Raw genomic sequence first — 21,211 nt, forward strand, 5'->3', positions numbered from 1 at the left:
GAACGTGGGTGACTTCCAAAATTCATGCAAACTTTCATAAAGCCAGTGTTGACATGAAGTGATTTCAATAACATGCCTCAGAGTGAGCACTTCTGCTTTTCACTAGCAGAATGAGTTTAACACAGAAGATTTTTATTCTCTTATTTTTCATTTGTATTCTTCAGCTGACCCTCTCATTCCTTGTTTGTGTTTCCTACTGCCAGTTGTCATTTATTTATTCTAGTTTACCTCTCAGATTTCTCAGAGAATCCTAGCTACCCTGTTCCAAATCCATGTTGTTTTGAACTAAAGGGTTTTTTGGGGGAAAAAAAGAACTTAACTAGTTTTTGATATTTGAGGTATTGTTTATTTTATTTTATTTTTGTCCCCTTATTGCCAGTAATTAGGAGCACAAATTCAACAGCAACAAAAAGCCTAAAATCACACATTCTGACAATACAGGGCTAGGGTTAGAGCACTTGCCATCATCAATGATGACTTAGAACTCAGAGGGTTAAATATTAACACAGTCCCTTCATCCTTAACCAGGGGTCAATGTGACCTAATCAATTGTACATTGGCTCCTGGGTTCCTACTGGTGCATGACAATACCCGGCCTCATGTGGCAAGAGTATGCAGGACTGACCTAAATCCAATAGAACACCTTTGGAACATTATGCTTCGGTTTATTCGATGCTGCCAAGTTGTCCAGGAGCTCAGTGATGCCCTGGTCCAGATCTGCAAGGAGATCCCCCAGCAGGACACCATCCATGGTCTCATTAGGAGCGGGGGTGGGGCATGAATTACCATTCTGATCTGATGCAATAAATCTTTGACAAAATGGAATGGCTGCCGCATCATTTTTCACTTTGATTTTTGGGGTGCTTTTGAATTCAGCCCTCTGTAGGATGATCATTTTTAGTTCCATCAAATGATGTGGCATCCTTTAGTTATTAACACATTACCCAGTCCATATCAACATACATATCCAACATGATTCCTTTCCCATTGAGATCTGTTGTGTTTAGAAAGTGCTCCTTCAATTTTTTTGAGCAGTGTACAGTAATTGGCTTTTCTTTGTACTTTATTTTGCTCAATGTAGACCTGTTGCATCCCAAACTAGAGATCAGGTCTCAGGAGATTATGCAAGGAAAGTATTTTGTGAAATTTAGGAAACTGTCATGGTCTGTGACACAATGTCAAAACGTCATATATTATAAGGCCTTTCTGACAGAAAGCTATTCTGCCAAGTGCCACCCCTAAAGGCAAACATCTTCCATGTAGTAGTGATTCAAGCATTTGACTTCATGCTGACCTATTTGGTTGTATGAAAAAATATTTTGAAAAACACTGAGGTCTGGAAATGTGAAAGTGAAAATGTTTGCTATTCTGCAATTCTAAAAATGGGAGCACAAATACTAATAAAGAAAAGTTTGCAATAATAACTGAAATTATGCCATAATTCCATCTTTCCATACTGTGATAGCCATGTGGAGTGTTAATGCATGATTAAGCATGCTGGTCTGATGAAAGCTGTGATTTCAAAAGATTGTTCAGGTACAGAATGAATAGGAAATGTGTCAGAATAACGGAGTGTTTTTGTGTTCTTCATCCAATAGATGATCAGGCCTGTGATAAAAAGTATATATTTTTTAATACATATTCAGCACGTCCAAATTATAACCCGACTATAAACTGAAACTGTACCCCAAAAAACGAGTTATGTAATTGAACTAGACTGTTATGAGGAATTGTTGCACTTTTTTTAGTGAGCACAGCAAGGCTTTTGAGACTGAGACAATGCTACCATCTGCATGATAAAATGCTTGCAACAACATTCTGGACATGTATGGTAAATACGTTAAAAATGTAACCTTGATGATTTACCAAATTCAGGACATCACAAAAACAATGGCAGCTTTAATATTGGCATTTATTTATTTGTTTCTTTATCTGTTAGTCCATTCAATAATTGCCAAGACCCTTCATCATGACCCAGTGTCTTGATGTTGTGAAGAGCTACATGTAGAATATTTTAAAGGACAACACGAAATGACACTTTGAAAGAAAGAAGTTAATATTTGTTCTTACCTACTGGCTGGTAGCCCTGCCTCATAGGACCTCCAAAAGGGTTACGACTGCCAAAGGAGCCGCCATCAATGGACCCATATGACATTTTGTCTGATGGTTGGTGGTGTTTCAGCTGCAGGTGCCTGGGAAGGATCTGAACCTGAATCAAACAAGAGAACATAGTTTTTCATTTTGGTCTTCTTGTCTAAAGTTTAACGCACTCAGAAAACTGACAACAAATGAATAAAGAAAACAGATTCTACGATGTCTTTGTAGATCTAAAACCTGTACAGATGGCATTACATGAGGAGGGCTGATGATCAAAGGCCTACCAGACTTATTTTCTCATCTCTGCCGAGAACCAGTGAAGTGACTGTTACTGAATATGAGATCTTCTCACTAAGCTAAACAACTTGCTTATTGATAGCCATAACACGCATACAGCATATCCATACTATGGTCATGGTTTTGGTGGTGCTCTCACTTTGGTATTGTAGAACTGTGTTTGTTACAGAGCACAGTGGTGTTTCTATGTGGCTTAATCTGTGTAGCTCAATTAATTCGAAATCTTTAGATAATGACTTATTTCCTAGTGTAATCTTCATGTGCTTTATCTCATTTGAATCACCTGTAAATTATATTCACACTATTCTCTTAGTGTGTTTTTATGGATTCACTAGCTTAGCATACTTATTAGCTTAGCTCTCAGCCGACTCACTATCTTCTTCTCCTGTCCGTCTCACACTTTCCTGCTCTACGAGGTGTGGCAGAAAAGTAATCAGACTGATTTTGTATTTACCAAAGTTTTTATTTTTTTCAAACATTAATGTTATCCCCTTCAAAATAGTTCCCTTGGGCAGCTCCACACCAATGGAGACATTGTTCCCACTTTTGGTAGCAGCACTGGAAGTCTTCAACCGGTATCGTCTTCAGCATGTCCGTTACACTCTTTTGGTTGTTTTCTAAAGTCCCGAAATGACGTCCTTTGAGGACATTTTCAGTTTAGGAAAAAGGAAAAAGTCACAGGGGCTGAGGTCAGGTGAATAGGGGGGCTGGGGAACCACAGGAATGCCTTTTGGGGTCAAAAATTCTGTGACGGAGAGGGCAGTGTGACATGGGGCGTTGTCATGATGGAGCATTTTTTGACAGAAGGGGAATCGTCCACAAAGAATTTGTTCATCCAGGACAAATTGTCAACCAAGTTTTTTATAAAGACGTCCATAAAGACTCAGAAAAAGGGTCATTCGCGCGAGACCAGACATTGCAGACAAATGGATGCTCCATCATGACAACGCCTCATGTCACACTGCCCTCTCCGTCACAGAATTTTTGACCTCAAAAGGCATTCCTGTGGTTCCCCAGCCCCTATTCACCTGACCTTTTGTTTTTTTTTGTTGTTGTTTTTTTCACTCACCTCTTTTCACCCTTTCTGTGTTACATTTAATCATTAGTTATTATTAATCTCTGGTTTTGTTCCGCAGCATGTCTTTTGTCCTGTCTCTCTCCCCTCAGCCCCATCCGGTCACAGCAGATGTCTGCCCCTCCCTGAGCCTGGTTCCACTGGAGGTTTCTTCCTGTTAAAAGGGAGTTTTTCCTTCCCACTGTCACCAAGTGCTGCTCATAGGGGGTCATTTTGATTGTTGTGTTTTCTCTGTAATTACGGTAGGGTCTTTACCTTATAGTATAAAGCACCTTGAGGTGACTGTTGTGATTTAGCGCTATATAAATAAAATTGAATTGAATTATGTAACAATCAAAGTGACCTCAAATCATTCCTACATATTATTTAGGCATATTTTTTTATGATTTGATTGACAGTACTGGCAGTGTAAGCATCAATTCCAACACCATATTTTTAAGAACACTTAAAACTTTGTGCCACAAAACAATACATTGTGTTAATATAGTGTCTAGACTATACACTGAGTCAAGAAACAGGATTTCCAAGGAAGTACTCCTGCTTATATTGAAAGACAGGAATTATAAATGGGAATTTTATAGTGCATGCACTGCAAAGACAACAATCATTTACCTTCTAGAAACAAACGGTTTGACTGCACCCCCCAAACAAACAGAAAATAAAAATGAAAAGAACAAGACATCATTTGTTCAATTCAAATGGAAATCAATTCACCAGATTAATATCCCTTCATATTTTATTTCATTACATGCCACTGGGGACATTAAACTCCAATAAATAGTTTATTTCTTACCCCAAGGCTGAGTTTTGGGTAACTAAAGTGTGTCATGGAGTTGTATCACATTGCCACTGTTGTTTGCTTATTCTACAGTTGTGGCTCACTCTCCCTCCCATTAGGTATGTGACTAGCAGCAATTTGGAGCAGCTAACTGCAGACCTTTAGTGGAAAGGTCTGTCTCATTGCCTGTCTACCACTAGGTTGCCTCTGCAATGTTATAAACATACATGCCTCATCCATTGCTCAGACTGTTATAAAATGCTCTATATGGCCCATGTATCTGCCTTCATATTGTTCCTACATGTTAACAGTAGAGATGTGGCATTGCAGTCTATTGTTATAGTGATTATTTATAGCCGCTGTTGCTCTAAGGAATTTGCATACATCACATGTATTGATTTATATAGCTAAAAAGAACAAAAAAAAGTGAATCATCCCCATTTTAGCCTTTTATAAAACATTATGTGCCTGCTACTAGTTAAGTAGTATTGTCTTCATACACAAATGTGTGTGTTATGCTGCTGGAATTTTACTTCTTGAATTGTCTTGTTTTGTACTATGATGACAGAAATGTGGATTCTTGTGGTGACAATTAATGGAGGATCTTACATATTACACTTTCAAAAGGCCAAAGAACATGGTTCTCACCAGTGGCCAGAGACACACAGATGATGCTGAAATCAACAAATCTCTCTGAGTGCTTCAGCATGCCTACCAAAGGTCAGCATATGATAATGGTCAAGGGGCCAAAGGTCCTTCCCTGACCGTGAAAGACAAGCATTCAGACAAGCAGGAGAATATGATTACACTGTGCTGCCTATTGTTGTGGTGAAGCCAGTGAATCCAGCCTATAGGACTGGCATAATGAGAGCAAAGCGGGACAGATACAGATTCACTGGGCCACGAGAAGGTTTAATCCGATTAATTTTCATTGAGAAGGGAGATTAATTACTTTTGGCAGTCCATAAACAATCTTCACTCTGCTTGACTTCAAGCCCAGTAACTGTGACACGCATTCCCTGTGAAGTGTGGACGCACACCACTTCTGTCTACAGCTAATGTGGATAGATGCACATTCACATCCCCACATATTTGAACAGACCTCACCCTTCCACCAACGAGTGAAAATACAAATCCCCTGACGTGTTCAGTTAGTTTCTCAAACAAGTAAAAATTGAGGTCAGAGTGGTGATGAAACTTAAAAATCATTGCTGTGCTATTACTCATGCGCATGATGGCATCATCCCTGGTGATGTCACCAGAGCTTGCCCTGTCCTCACAATCCCAGCTGTCTGTGGCATCATCGTCACTGTGGTTATGACTGAGGCCAAGAACTGCTTCTGTTCACTTACTGATAAACAATCATTCTATACAGGCACATTTGAAGAAGGAATAAAGCTGTAATTAAGCCAGAGTGCAAAACTGCAGATGTCACTTTCCCTCCTTGAGCGGTCTCTATAAAAATGATTTTAACATTTTCTGTTCAAGCTCTTGTGGTTGAATTTTTGTGTTATGGAATCAAGAACTTTAAGTAATGTTAAGCAAACAGTATGAAACTGCTAAGATTAGATGAGATGATAAACACTCTGGCAGGATTTTAAAGGCAAGTTTCTTGTTTTGTTTAGGTAAAACTATGCACACAAAGCTGCAATTAAGCCTACATCAGTCTGTGAAGAATGCACTGACAGCTGCTGATTCTCAGCACAGACAGGATGGACATGATGCTGCATTAATAACACACTGAGTAAAACACCAGAGGAATTGGTGATCAGACCAAATTTGTGTGTGTAGTGTATATATATGTATGCATATATATATATACACACACACTTTTCAATTTAATTTATATAGTGCCAAATCACAGCAAGGTGCTTACATACAGTCTACAGTTCCTCTTCCTCTAATGACCACTGGAGGCTACCTCCAAAAGCGAGGTAGTCTCGATCGACTCCCATGTCAAAATGGCAAATTTCATCTATTAAAATTACTAACATGTTGTTGGTACAAAATTGTTGAGTATAACAATAATGTTTGTCCCATCGTGATATCAGTCAGCTGCTTATTCTAAACATTCAAAAAAGGTTCAGAATAAAACCCTTAGAAGAGTGATGTCAAAAGTAAACTTACATCTGACCTGTTTATCTTATTTTTTCTATTTGTACTTTATATTGCCAAAACTTTCACTTGCCGTTTTGAAATCTCGTTTAAAAACACATTTTTACTACCTGGCCTTCAACCCAGTGTGAGACTTTACCTGTATGGTATGGTATGAACGGTGCTTTGTTGCTGCAAAACATTTTGATGGTGCACATATTAATAATTTAATTTAATAATTAAATTTTTTTTTTTAAGTAGAAAAAAAAACTTTTATTTTTATATTTTTAAATATTAATAAACTCTAATTAATGTAATCTATTAATACTTATACTAATCTTAGTCTGCTAAATAATGTTTCTAAAGCCTTGAAATAAATATGGTCTTATACTGTACACCCCTGTACACCCCTGCGTGCTGCAGGTATCCCTGTGATAGAAAGCAGGACAGCTGCCGTCAGCCTTCAGCAGCTGCCTGCTTTAACAGTTAACAGTTCATCTGCATATTTTATGATAGCTTGTGTATCTTTACTGCAGATTTTCTCTGTGTGGAACAAATGGTGGTGGATGGAGCAGCTACAAAGTTCTTTTCTTCAGGCTGGAGTTTGTTGATCAAGTGGTTTGATGGACTCCTCCAGCTGTTTCCCAGTAAAGCTTTAATGGTGATTACAGGATCAAGCGCTGCTGTTTTAGACGCTAGAAAAAAGGTTCTTTCACTCCACCTGAGCTCACGCCTCGGTGACAGCACCGTCTCTTTGCTCTTCTCCATGTGTGCAGACAGACTCCGGCTGTGACAGCTTCATCTTCACTGCTACTGTTGTCTAATCAGCCTCCACAGGCTTAATGTTATCATACTTTTTATTCACACACACTCTCCTAAATACTTTAATTTCTACTGTAGGTCTATTTTTAGTTACTAATATGGGTGCAACGGTCATGCTTACAGGGTGACACCTGAGCGCTGCAGAGTTTTGGTTTAAACGAAGCATCGAAGCAAAAACATTTGTGTCAAGGATTTTTTATAATTGTGTTATTCACGTTACTTGTTGAATCACTGCAGCTGTACTCCACTTCCAGCATTAACTGCGAGAAACACAAGCTAGCAGCAGCTCCCACCATAACACACAGTCCAGCACAACACACACATAAACACTTTAAGCTTTAAGTAGAGGCTTACTGATGACAGTGTAGCCTAGTGACAAACTGCCAAAAGTGCTTTAGTTTTTGAGATACCCCCACTGGAGGTAGAACTAAACCCAACCATGTTTTTCCTCTATATGAAATGGATTCTTGGACAAAAATTTTTTACTACCAAGATGGTTAAATTGATAATGTAATATACCCCAAAACTAAAAAAGAGCTCAAGTACAGCCTGTCCACATGGAGGTTAACACACAAAAACTGATGTTGACACAAGGCCTGACAGCTTTCAGAATAGACATGCATGTAGTCAGGACTTTGCTTTACCCACTAGAAAAAAAACTGTATGTAAATATCTTAAAGTATGGGGCAGATATAGACCTTGGAACACATACGTAAAATAGGTGGACATGGAAAAAAAACAATGCAAAATGGTTTCATTTACTTTATAATAGCTTTGCCAGAGATTATCACAGAAACACATATGATGGCTTGTTGGAGAGGTGAGGTTGTGCTGAATCCACCAATACCAAATATGTAAATGTAGCCTGCGTAATCAGGGTGTTAAGTCACTTAATGTATGAAGTTCCCCAACTGAGAGAAAGTGAAGTATTGAGAAAACTAAGCTGCATGTGTTGTCATATAACACAGTAGGCTTTATGCTTGCTTTCTAAATCCAGCAATACCAAATATGTAAATATATCATGCATAGTCATTTAAAAATGTGTGATCTGTCCCAAATGAAAGAATATACTGCATTTCATTGCAATATACTAGACTGTACTGGTAAAATCACAAGAGATGAGTGAGTAGGACAGGAAACCACAAGAGAGGATAACAGTTTGGCCTTGATGGGCCTCTTAATAGACCTAAAACCTAACTACACACAGTATGAATCAAATTCCTGACTCAAATCAAACAAAAGGCCATCTAACAAAACAAACAAGCGTGGAGGTGGAATTAGTCCTTTTCTCGAGCTGCAATGTCCAGTTTTAAGCCATTTTGGGGTAGGCCATCTCCAATAACTACTTTGCTGAAGTCAGCTCCCCATGATGTCACAACTGAAACATATCACTGCCACTCTTCCAAATCAGTAACAAAATTGGTCATATTTAGACAGATTGAGAAAGAGCAGGAGCAGAACTCCGTGCACGTCAAGCCCACTGACAGACATCGGCATTTCTCACTGCAGCTGCCGTCCTTACAGTATAGGTGTTTGAGGTCACGGACCTCTTTAGGTGCTGATGCCTGCTGATACATAACAGGTTCAATGAACCCATCTTCCCTGAGCCTCCACCCTCTACCCACTGGATCCCAGAGAAGAGGCTTGGGCAGGTGGTTGTGACGCCACACTGCTGCTTGGTATAAAGCTCTCTGCACATGTTGTGCGAAGGCATCCTCAGTCAGGGGTAAATTAGCTGCTGGTGAATCTGTGGTAGAAGCTAATATGTGCCTCAGGTCATTCAGGTTAGTGCAGAGTGTCACGATCTGCTGTGGCTGGCAGGAGTGAGGACCTCAAAGCAGACACCAAGAAATGGGAATAAACTCAAAAACACAGCTTTAATGCTGGAGACAGGGTAGTGGACACACAAGGGAGCAAACAAAACTGACTGACCGCAGGACAAGCACAGAAGACTAACGTTGACGACAATGACGCGACAGGGACTGACTGGAACACAGACAATATAAACACACTAGGTAACGAGGGGATAAGGAACACCTGGGAGAGAGACACAGGAAGGAAAGCTAAACACACAACACTAGAACTCAGACAGTACCAAAATAAGACAGGAACTACATGAATGAAGAAAACCCAATACAATCTGGAAAACATAACAAGAACTCAACGAAAACAGAAACCAACAAGAACTAAACACAAAATACTGGGCACACGGCCCAGGATCATGACAGTAACCCCCCCACAAGGGCCGGCTCCCGACGGCCCAAAACCAAAACAAAAGAAAAACCAGATCAGGGCGGGAGGAGGGGGAACTGGACGGAGGGACTGAACCAAACAAACCCAGGAGACAAAACAGAAGTCAAAATATTACAGGAGGCCTACCAGGGAAAGGATAGAGTCCAAAACAAAACAGAAATACAGAGCGAGAACAAAAGGCGGCAGCCCAAGGCTGGATAAAGCAGTCCAAAACAGGGCACAAAAATGAGGCAGAGCCGAGGCAAAACAGTGTAAAAGGTCAGGGGGCCGGCCAGGCCAAGGGAAAGAACTCACAGGCCGGGGAACATAAAGTTCGTCAGGAGGCCGACCGCAGTCACAGCGGCGGCGGCGAGACGGGACAGGAGGCCTGCCGCACTCCCAGCGACAGCGGTGACGAGATGAGACGGGAGGCCTGCCACGCTCCCAGCGGCGGCGGCGACAAGACCTGACGGGAGGCCTGCCGCACCCCCAGCGGCGCAGGGCGCGCAGCCATCTCCTCCAATGGCTGGGGCTGCTTTGCGGATTGTTCGGGTGAGTCTGATGATGGTGAGAATGATGGAGACGGGGGCACTGACTGGGAGGCTGCTACAGCTAGCTGGGGCACTGACTGGGAGGCTGACGGGACCGAGGCTGACTGAGGGGAGGCTGACTGAGGGGAAGCTGAAGGGACCGAGGCTGACTGAGGCCTCTTCTTTCCCACCAACAGGGTTCCAGAGCCCGTGCCGTAATTTGAACCGTTAGGTGGGTTTTCCACCGCCGAAACTCTTGGTGCTCGGCCAAAAAACGGGTTCAATTCCGGCCCCGCAAACTAGCTGGTCTCGAACCACAAAAGCGTGACGAAAGCAGCAGAGGGGCGTGACTCTGCTGTCTCAACATCAAGTTTTGTACCATATTACATGTGTATTACATGAGAAAAGCGAAGCGATTTTCACGGCTGTGAATTAGGTTGGGTTCTAAGGCTGAACTTGCTGCTTTGTATCAGTTCATAGCACAGATAAAAGGACACAAAGTGCTTGTCGTATTGCTCTAATCGCTGTCTGTGTTTCCCTCTGTGCTGCACACAGATGCTGCAGTAGTTTGGTTTGGACAGTAAAACGTATTTGCAGCACAAAAAAGGTTCTCCCACGTTTATGCGTTTCGGCGTCTGTGTCCAGACGAGGACACGCCCACACTCATACTTAAAGGAGCAGTTCACAGAAACGCGGTGGGAACGCGGGCCCGTTCTTAAGCGTTTCGCCGGTTCATTGAGAACAGCACGGGCACTGGCACGCGAACCGGTTCCTCGGCGGTGGGAAAGTAGCATGAGGGGAGGCTGACGGGACCGAGGCTGACTGAGGGGAGGCTGACTGAGGGGAAGCTGGAACTGAAGGGACTGGGATCGGGGAAGCAGGAACTGAAGCTGCAGGGGGAACCAAAACTAAAGGAGCTGAGGGACCAGAGGAGGGAGTAAAGGAGGGACCTAAGGGGACTAAGGGGACCAGAGCTGAGGGGACTGAAGCTGAGGAGGATGAGGGGACTGAAGCTGAGAAGGATGAGGGGACTGAAGCTGAACTGACCGGAGGAACCAAGGGGGTTAAGGAGCTAACTGAAACACACACTGGGGAAACTGAAACACCTGACACTGTGGGGAAGGGAGAGCTACCAGAGCTGACTGAGACCGGAGTGGACGGGGAGCGACTGGACCTGGAGCTGACTGAGGGCGAGGGAGAGCCACAGGAGCTGACGCTGACGGGGACGGAGCGGAGGCTAGAGCTACAGCTGACGGGGAGGAGCAGAAGCTATAGCTACAGCTGACGGGGAGCGGAGGCTGGAGCTACAGCTGACAGAGACAGGGACTGGAAGGAGGCTGGAGCTACAGCTGACTGAGGCTGAGACTGGAAGGAGGCTGAAGCTACAGCTGACTGAGGCTGAGCGGAGGCTGGAGCTACAGCTGATGACTGAGACTGAGCAGGAGCTGGAGCTACAGCTGACGACTGAGACAGAGACTGGACGGAGGCTGGTGCTACAGCTGGCTGAAAAGGCTGGGAGTGAGCTGGCGCTACAGCTGGCTGAAAAGGCTGGGAGTGAGCTGACTGTGACCCTGCTGCAGCTGCTGCAGGTGACGGAGAGATAGGCTGAAGAGGTGCTGCTGCAGGTGATGCTGAAGACTGTGGCTGAACCCAGGGAGAGAGCTGGGGCCATTCTGAAGGGCACACAGTCGTCTCCTTAGACGACCCGGGCTGCTTACGAAGGCCCTCTGTTATCCTGAGAGGCAGAACTGCCCACACCTGAGAGGCAGATTCGGATGCAGGGACGGACTGATCCCTAGCTGCCCCCACCCGAAGGAACAGAGCGGTTGCAGGAGCTGAGGGTCTCTCAGGGGTCAAGCTTTCAGACTTTGCAGGGGTTAAAGTCTCTAAATGTGTTATCTCTATAACAAAGTCTTTAATGATGGCTGGCAAAGACTCCAGAAGCCAGGAATTGTCAGACACCAGTGTATTCAGCCGACATTCAATTGCTCTCCTATACGACTCTAAGGGTCTCTTAAGCCATTGATCGCATAGCTTTGTGACTAAGTTGCTGATGTCTTTTACTTTAGAGGCAGACACATGTGCCTCGTGAGCAGTCTCTTCATCATGGGGAAAGGCGAAGGCAGGATTACTCACTGTGTCCGTGGGCTGTGAGAAGGGCGGTGATGGCCAGGTGGTGATCCGCAGTGGTGACAAAATCCGCGGCTTTATACCGCACGGTGTCGGAGCCTAGCTGCCTGCTCTCCGGAACAGGCTAAGATGGCGGTGAAGAGAGTGTACTGGGTGGCCAGGGACCCCTATATCCCAGGAACCGGGAAAACGCGAAAACAGAAACCAACAAGAGCTAAACACAAAATACTGGGCACACGGCCCAGGATCATGACACAGAGACATCCATCTTCCCTTTTCTTTTTCCATACAAATCCAAACCCTTTGCTTGAATAGTACACAAGCAAAACCAGAACATCTGTATCATCACATTTTACAATGAGGCATGAATGTGAAGGTGTATTGCATGTAACTCCAGCCTTGTATCAGCCTCTTCCTGGTCACTGTAAATTTCAGCAAAACAGTCAAGACCCGACTTGCTAATCCTCCTGACCTCCTCACGATTTTCAAAGCCACCTGCCAAGATGACTGTGTTCTCTAACGAGAGTCTCTTTGGACCAATACTGATGATGTAGTTGCTGATGAAGCTACATACAACAGCTTTGTTCTCACTGATCCTCAGATATTTCTTGTAGTTTGGAATTCTTGCTTGGCCTGTGATAATATGTGTTGACCTGCTGGTTTGAATGGTGCCTCTTCTTTGCCTTTCAAGATCTTTGACTGAGTATTGATGGTCATATTTATCAAATCCTAGAACAACACAGGTCATTACTTCCTCTCCCAATAATGTTGTGATCTTTTTCCAAACACATTCTTCAAGATCACTGAACGTCTGAAAGGCCGAATCATGGAGACTCTGTAGAAAAGCCATGCCATTGATGATATATTGTCCCCTTAGAATTATAAGGTTCTATCTGACATTTTTGACGAAGTTGACTTATTGTCATATTCTTATTCGTCGACCGCTAATCAACAATATGTAAGAGTTTTTTTTTAATTGTATACAACTTTGGCCTTTTTACTCAGAAAACAAAAAGGTTCTATCTGCAAAATCAAGCTTTAACTTGGTATTATAAAACGGGTCAGAATGCAGATAGAACCTTATAATTCTAAGGGGACGAATTATGTTGACACTTCATCAACATTATGAAGCTGATGTCTCTCTTCAATGACAGACTCCAGTTTCTTGGCAAGGTCAGCTTTTGTCATCTTCCTCATGCTTCCATCATCATAAAACAACGAAGGTGGGACAGCCACAAGCTCATGAGACAGCACAGTCTCCATGGACACATCTCTTTGCTTGGAGACAGCAAGGCTGTACTTTACCTCTTTTTTAGTTTTGGGGTATATAGTAATATCTATCAATTTAACCTTCTTGGCAGTAAAATATTTTTGTCCAAGAATCCATTTCATATAGAGGAGACCTTAGAGATGAGGAAAAATCTGGTTGGGTTTAGTTCTACCTCCAGTAGGAGTATGTCAAATTTTTTGGGGCATTGTCACTAGCCTAGTGTCAGTAAGCAGGCAAGCTAAGGTTAGCCAGCTGGCTGCTACGTTGGGTATCAGCAGAACAGCTAGCTGATACCTGGAGAAAACTATGGTTGATGTCAGCAGACCAATTGTTTAGCATTCATCATATGCAACCCAGAGATGCTTTTCATCTCTCTAATGTTAGGTAATATTAGTGTATCTGTAAAAGCCATAGACAGTGCATCAGAACAATTAAGTCAACAGATTCCATCTGCAGGCCACCAGGCAGCAATGGCTGTGGTTGCAACAAATTTGTGGTCCTATAGAAATCTATGGAAAAACAGCTCTCTATCTTTACCTCCGTAATAACTTTCCTGCTGCGTTTATGGGCTCAGCCACTCATTTTGGGTCATTCCAGAAACAAGACATTAAGGGAGACTGAGCTAAGTCTGTGAGGTCCTCAAAAGCAGCCCCAACTGAAACCAGCATCTGCCATATTTGTTTGTCTGTTCAGAGCTGTCCGGAGGGTAGTAACTGTGACAATATCTGGAATAAAGAAGCATCTTTATACTCACGCTATCAAGAGTTATTGCAGTATTAGAGTATTGAGTATAAAATATATTAAATTGATAGAATAACTCTGTGAATGGCATTTAAATAATGTTTCAAAAACATATCTGAAATCAGCAAACACCCATTCCAATTCACTGACCCATTCACCATCAGATTGTACTTCTCACTATTCACACTGACTCAGTGACTCACAGCACTGATGCTCACCTCTTTGTCGGTAGGAAATCTGTATGTCTAACCAGTCCTGTAAAAAACCCAAGTACAGTGAATACCAAGAGAGAAGGTGGTATGTGCCAAACATGTCCCAATAATGGGATTGGCTACAAGTGCCTATAAGTGGATTCTTGCTGTTATTGCTGCAGCATATAGCACTGCAAAATTGGGCACCTTTGGTGGTCATTCTGACATTCAGGAAACTTTTGAACCGTCCACACAAAACACACCAAGCCTAGTGCCACACAACAGACAAATACAAATGTCAGCCTCCTAAGAAAATGTGATTTGCCGGGGACCCATCTCAGTGGCAGTTGCTCAGTCTCCCTCAATCTCTTGTCTCAGGGTCTTACTGAATAAACCACCATCTGTTATTTAAATCTTGGACATAGCATGTTTTTAAATGGTTTATCTGTGATATCAAACAACACGCTCTTTGGTTAACGAGTTTTCAGTCACAAGTTGTTAGTGAATGAGCATGTAGTTTAACAGTCAGAGCGCCCCCTCCTCACCCCGATATAAAATACTACATATCATAATCTTAAAATGTAATAATCCACAATGTCTCACACTGCTTGGCCAAAAAAAACAAAAAAAAAAAGATTTTCCTATTTGGCTTTTGAAGCTTTTTCACAGCACACAAAAATTCCAAAGATTTTTCTGGCACATCAAATGCCTTCTTTGAATGAAGACAGCCTTCCCTTGTAGCGGAAAATAAGCCCTTACACTGGTAAACAGAGTAGAAGTGAGGTAGAGTGGTGTGCACCCCTGTGTGACACTGCAGGACACAGAAGGATGGTAAATGCAGGCCTGGCAGGCTAGAATGACTAGATCCACAGCTACTCGACACCCCCACTGGTTTCATTCAGTCCCCTACTCCTTTCACAGCTGTCATTATCAGCAACACAAGGCTTAGCTTAGCCTGAGCAGGCAACTGAGCAGAAATAAGCCTACGCCCTGGACACAAATGCTGCATTTATCACAAACAAGCAAGGGCCAACCTGAGATGGAACTGTGAGTGAGCACGTGTGCATGTGTGCATGTGTGCGTGCATGTGTGTGTGTGTGTGTGTGTGTGTTTGAGGGCTGATGTAAATGCTTTCGAAGGCTGATAGTTTTTTTTATGTCAAAGTGACAACATTTTGCTATTTAATGCTGTTATAGTCATTCATGATAGTATATAACTGAGCTGCACAATTACAGCCAAAATGATAAACAGGTTTATTTTGATCATTATTGAGATTATTTGTCAATCATTGATTTTAGTGACGGAGAATGCTGCCTTCAAATCACATCTGTACAAATCTACATAAAATCTGCATGAAAATTAAATATTGTACCAAAATTAACACAAAATTAAATGAACAGGGCACTGCTTTCACCTGTATATTGTGCTACATTCCTGTAAATTATTATTATCTTTATTAATTAATCTTTGCAGACATATAAGGGTGTTTATTCAGCTGGCAAAAACAAAGTCTTAACTCTGTACCTGCATGATGGATGTGACTAAAATTTGTAGCAAAGTACTCGACAGTTGTGAGATCCCATTCTTTTTCCCCTGTGCCATTTTGCATACAGCGCAGGTTTTGCCACTTTGTTGTCCATTGTCCTGAAGCCTTTGTTAATCACTGTGTGTAGTGGACAGAGTTATTGGTACCCCTCTGATGAAGAAAGAAAAACCCATAATGGTCACTGAAATAACTTGAAAATGACAAAAGTAATAAAATTTAACTGAAAATTAACTAATGATATTGCTTTTGAATTGTGGTTGAACAGAATTATTCAAAAAAACAAAGCAAAAGTAAAGCAGACAGAAGAGAAACTTTTGCCCACATCAGTATCTCACTTTATATCGTCACTTGCCCTAAATCTAAAGTATTTCTCCAAAACAGATGATGATCCTCTCTGAGGGACGCGCTCGTCACCATTTGATTTTTGTTGTGCGTCTCTTTTAAAGCAGGATTAGTCATCCAGACTAGTGCAGGGAAACTGATGCTGTAACGTGCAGGAAACAGCTCTGGTTGGCACATAAAAGCATGTGGTCAGGCGCTAACTTCGGGAGTGCTTTTACTTTGTGTTCAATTAATGGAGCATGCATTTTTAAAATCACTCGATCATGTTCATTTAATAGTGTGATGTCAAAATCATGATTGAGATTAAGTTTGATTAATTGTGCAGGAGTAGTATATAATACTGTTTCTCAATCATCATCCAACATCAGAAACAGATTAAACCTTTTCATGCAAAGCATTTGGCTGGCAGCAGGTTGCAACCATTTGAGCACTCCAAACACAAAGAAGCTGCATATCATAGTTCTACTATGATTAAATGGATGCAGCAATTTTGTGCATTATTTCTGTTGCACCTGCAATGAAGACTGTTGGTCAAACCTTAAATGACAGAAAGACTGAATCATTAAGTATGTCTGCTTGTGGCATGTTTTACCTTCATTGGCTGAGAGATGCATTGCTGTGGTACACTAAGAAATGCAACACAAGTCTACACAGTGTTCTTATTCATTAACAGTTCATTCTGAGTGTCTCCTTGCCAAATCCCAGTTTAACCCTTGGAAAGACCTACAACAGGTTTGTTGTAGGTCTTTCCAAGGGTTAAACTGGGATTTGGCAGGTGGGGAAACCCTAAATTCCAGCGAGTGCCACGTCTCCTCCTTATAATGACTCTGCCACTAGCTACAATCTAACCTGGTGCACGTTAATCCGTACCACAACTATGCAGATCACCCAGTTTTTTTGAATAACATGAAACTATTATTATTTAGTTTGATGCCAAAAATATTTCTTTAACTGAACCTTTGGAAACACAGAACTGCACAGAAGCAGTTTGTGTGCCAGCTGAGCTGCTTGATAGATTGCTTTAGAAATGACCTGCCACTAAAAATAGATTAATTAATTAATTAAAGCATTTTTAGAAAGTAGTTTTTATTCATTTAAATACCCATTAATCATAATGAGGTACATGTAACACTATTCCAGATTGTTCCAGCCCACTGTGATGTCTCTAATCAGAAAGTGGAACCTACATGAATGCTAACATGGGCAGTTATTTCACCACTAAATCTGCTGCATCAGCTCCTTATCATTAACTTCAGATATTATACAGGATTATAATAAGGAGGGAATGTCTTTCTTTTGTGAGCCCACATCTAGTCACAAGCTAAAGTATTTTTGAGCAGAAGCTGCTGTTATGGTAGCACGTCTCACCTGCATGGCTGCGTCTCGTGAACAAATAAGAACAGGCTGCAAGGCCGGGTTTATTTTCTATAAAACAAAATGCAGCAGCAAAATGAAACTTGGACACACTTACCCATTCATGAAGGGAAAAATACATGAATGAATGAATGGATGGTGTAACTGACTCATTTAAGATGACTATTTTTTTTTCTTCAAACTAAATCAAAGCATTTTAGAGCGCTTTGCCATTATAATTTATTAGAGTAAAGCAAAATGCACCATGTGTAAACTTAGAACAGGAAGAAATATGTCTTTCCAGTGTGGGGTCCATGCAACTCTGGATGACAACCCCCACACATGCAACATGCCCACTTGTGGTGTCCCACTGATTAATCCCCCATCTTAACAGCCACATATGGACTGTGGTATTACAAAGAAATTCCATTTAAATAAAAAACAGAATGCAAAGCAGCACAGTGAGAGATAAGTTTGTGAACATAGTGCAGAAAGTGCTCTCACTGCAAACAGCAAAGAGAGTGAAAATCACGCACTGGATGTGGACCGCTTGCTAACAAGTTCATCATATCAACTTAAACAGTGACGATGTGAAGCCCGCTCCCCAGAGGTGCCAATTAGTGACATTTATCAAAACTGTTGTGTTCCATTTTTACAGTGTGCAAATTTAGCACAAGAGAAGCTCTTAGTGCCTGAACCAAACCAGGAAGTGAAAGTGAAAGAAGTGAGTGGAAAATAAAACACATCAGCAATAAGCAAAGAAAAAAAATAAATGAACCAAACAAAACAAAACAAAAAAATTCAAAACACAAAACAAAACCCTCTCAGGTGCATATTGTGGTGCTGCTGTTTCCCCCTCCAGTCACAGAGCTCACTGTGGACTGTGTCTTTATGCACACACTACTCTTGCACAATTAACTGCAACCAATTAATGCTATTTGTGGATTATGAGTGATAAGAAATGGCTGAAAAATGGAAAACTTGGCCACTGAGTGGTTTCATGTACTGGCACTGTCTACAGTTCCTTTGTCATACAACTCTTACAAGCTGGCAGATACCTGAACTTTCAGGTCTTAGAGATCTTTTGACTTGCATATTAAAAAGAAGACATACCAGGAAGAAAACAAAAGCTTTGAAGGTCATTTTCATGAACTCTGTGAGAACTGTCAGCATTTCATCTTATCACTTTTGACAACATTTACCAAATCATTTGTTGCCAAAAAAATCTGCTGGAACACCTACACGTACCAGAAGCTTCTCTATCATTCAAGTGGTTCTCCATCCACTTACTGAATCCACTTCTGTGATCACTAAACCCACACACACAAACACACACTGACTGACAATGATTAGTTCAAACACTGGGTTATATTAGAATTTGTTGCTTTGTTCTTTTCTATTGGAAGAGATGGGCAGCAGATGACAGCCTGTCTACAAACATACCGAGCAGACAGAAATTAGGTGGGTAAAAGATTCATAATTTTTGTTTTGTTAAATTACTGGTTTAATACTCACATGTGACTGAACTGATCTCAGTAACTTCTGCAGGAAATCAATCTGACTTTGCAGACCACCGGTTGGGTCCTTTAATTAAGGCAGGGTGAAGCACCACACCTCTGTGTGTGTGTGTATGTGTGTATGTCTGTGTGTGTGTGTGTGTGTGTGTGTGTGTGTGGACACTGTTCAATATATTTAATAAAAGGCCATGACAGACCCATATATCAGCTTATCTCCTCTAACCCATAGAGTGAGTGTAATATAGGACTAGATTTTTGCACAAACCAACAGCTCCAAACTAAATGTGTCCTCATTCAAAAACAACTAAACACTGGAAAAACTTTTTTTTTTTTAAACTACAGTGTGACCAGGGCCAGTTTGAGTGCAATTGTATTCCTATCAGTACTCTGGAATCAGTTCAGTGAAACATGATGACCGTTAAGACTGTGATGCAGGATCTTCAAGACAAGACTGACCCTAATCAGCCAGGCTCGTTTAGCCCAATCTGCTCATTCTGACATCCAAAACATCATGATTCCCATTCCTCTGTCTAATTATCTCACTCACACAGGACAATTAAGGGTCAGGTCAATGAATATACAAATGTTAGATATGATTCATTTACCAACCCAGAAATGTCTGCTGGAATTATATTCCACACTGTTCAGTAATGGCTCTCCTTTAACCCTAATGGTTTATGTGTGGCTTCAGGCAGGTCAAACAGCTCTCTAACACTGGTTAATACTCTATGTACTAATGCTTTATAGATTACTAAATTGTGCACTACAGTGCTTTGAGCTAAATGTTAGCAGCGGCATGCTAACATGGTAATGACAATGCCTCATGTTGAACTCTGGAAGAGAATAACATTAAACATCTTGAATGTATGATGAATATCTTTTTTTTTTGTAAGAAAAAACAAAAAACAAAATACATTGTACTCCAATGCTGGAGCAGCCTATAAAAGGAGGGAGATAGCAAAGTCAGTAAAATTCCTCCTCTGGGAACTGCAAATGTGCCAGATATTATAGTCAGAAGCTGTTATTATTCTGGACTGGCTGAAATCTCCCAGTATGTTTCAGAATTCCCAGAAAGTTGATTCTGTTCACTTGGATGTGGCGTTGTCAGTGGGAGAAACGTTTTGTTCTCAGTCCTCAGACCAAAGACTGAATAAGTTACTTGGATGAGTGACGAAACATTTCTCCCATTAAAAATGCTCCATCCATCCATCCATCCATCCATCCATCTATCCATCCATCCATCCATCAACCATCCATCCATCCATCCATCCATCATCCATCCATCCATCCATCCATCCATCCATCCATCCATCCATCCATCATCCATCCATCCATCTATCCATCCATCCATCCATCATCCATCCATCCATCCATCCATCCATCCATCCATCCATCCATCCATCCATCCATCCATCCATCCATCCATCATCCATCCATCCATCCATCTATCCATCCATCCATCCATTCATCCATCCATCCATCATCCATCCATCCATCCATCCATCATCCATCCATCCATCCATCCATCCATCCATCCAGTTCCCAGATAATGAATTCCAGTCGTGCCAGTGCAACATTTGTGGGTCAGAATGAAAGATTTCATTTTATCTAATTAATTATTTTTTCTTTATTTATTTTTCTTCACACATACACAATCTTTTTTTTTTTTTTGTAAGATGAGCTGTGAAATTACTTAAAACCCCATCTGGCTGGTTTTTATTCACTTTAAGCAATGCTGACATATCCACTCCCCCCAAAATGTAGATGCTCCACCATTTTTCTCCTCCCTCCACATAAACTTAAAATCAGGCATGTGTTTGTCTTTGTTCTTCTCAGTCCTCCCAGATAACTGCATTTGATTGGTGACTGCACAGTAATGTGTTACATCACTGAAGAAATTATAATTACAGTAACATGCTGCTTTGAAACACATTACACCCAGCTGTGCATTAAGGCTATCATGAACAGCTTTACTCACATATGTATATAACACATATTTAACATTAAATATGAAAAATAAACCCTAGTAACCACATTTTCTCCAAACAGAATGAAAACATATCAACCATGGCAATTTGTGAGATTTTCTATGAAACCTGATTATTGTTAGAGGTAGGGTTACGCTTAGGTTTAATCCCATTTATGGCTTCTGTACCAATCTGGTACCTTGAAATGTAAACCTTATAGGAGAACTGC

General features: G+C 41.5%; 1 protein-coding gene across 3 annotated transcripts in view; it reads right to left on the bottom strand.

Moving 5' to 3' along the window:
- tsnare1 (T-SNARE Domain Containing 1) overlaps positions 1-21,211 on the bottom strand; it is a 302,770-nt gene that overhangs the window by 233,080 nt on the left and 48,479 nt on the right. For 2 of the 3 annotated variants that reach the window (XM_030750077.1, XM_030750074.1), the window contains exon 2: positions 2,071-2,209. In XM_030750077.1, coding sequence (XP_030605937.1) covers positions 2,071-2,155 — 85 coding nt within the window. In that variant the 5' untranslated portion in view covers positions 2,156-2,209. Of the gene's footprint in view, positions 1-2,070; positions 2,210-12,061; positions 12,192-21,211 lie in introns of those variants that run through there. The other variant, XM_030750075.1, reaches the window with a different exon arrangement.

Source organism: Archocentrus centrarchus, chromosome 16 (assembly GCF_007364275.1).
Source record: "Archocentrus centrarchus isolate MPI-CPG fArcCen1 chromosome 16, fArcCen1, whole genome shotgun sequence".
NCBI lineage: Eukaryota > Metazoa > Chordata > Actinopteri > Cichliformes > Cichlidae > Archocentrus > Archocentrus centrarchus.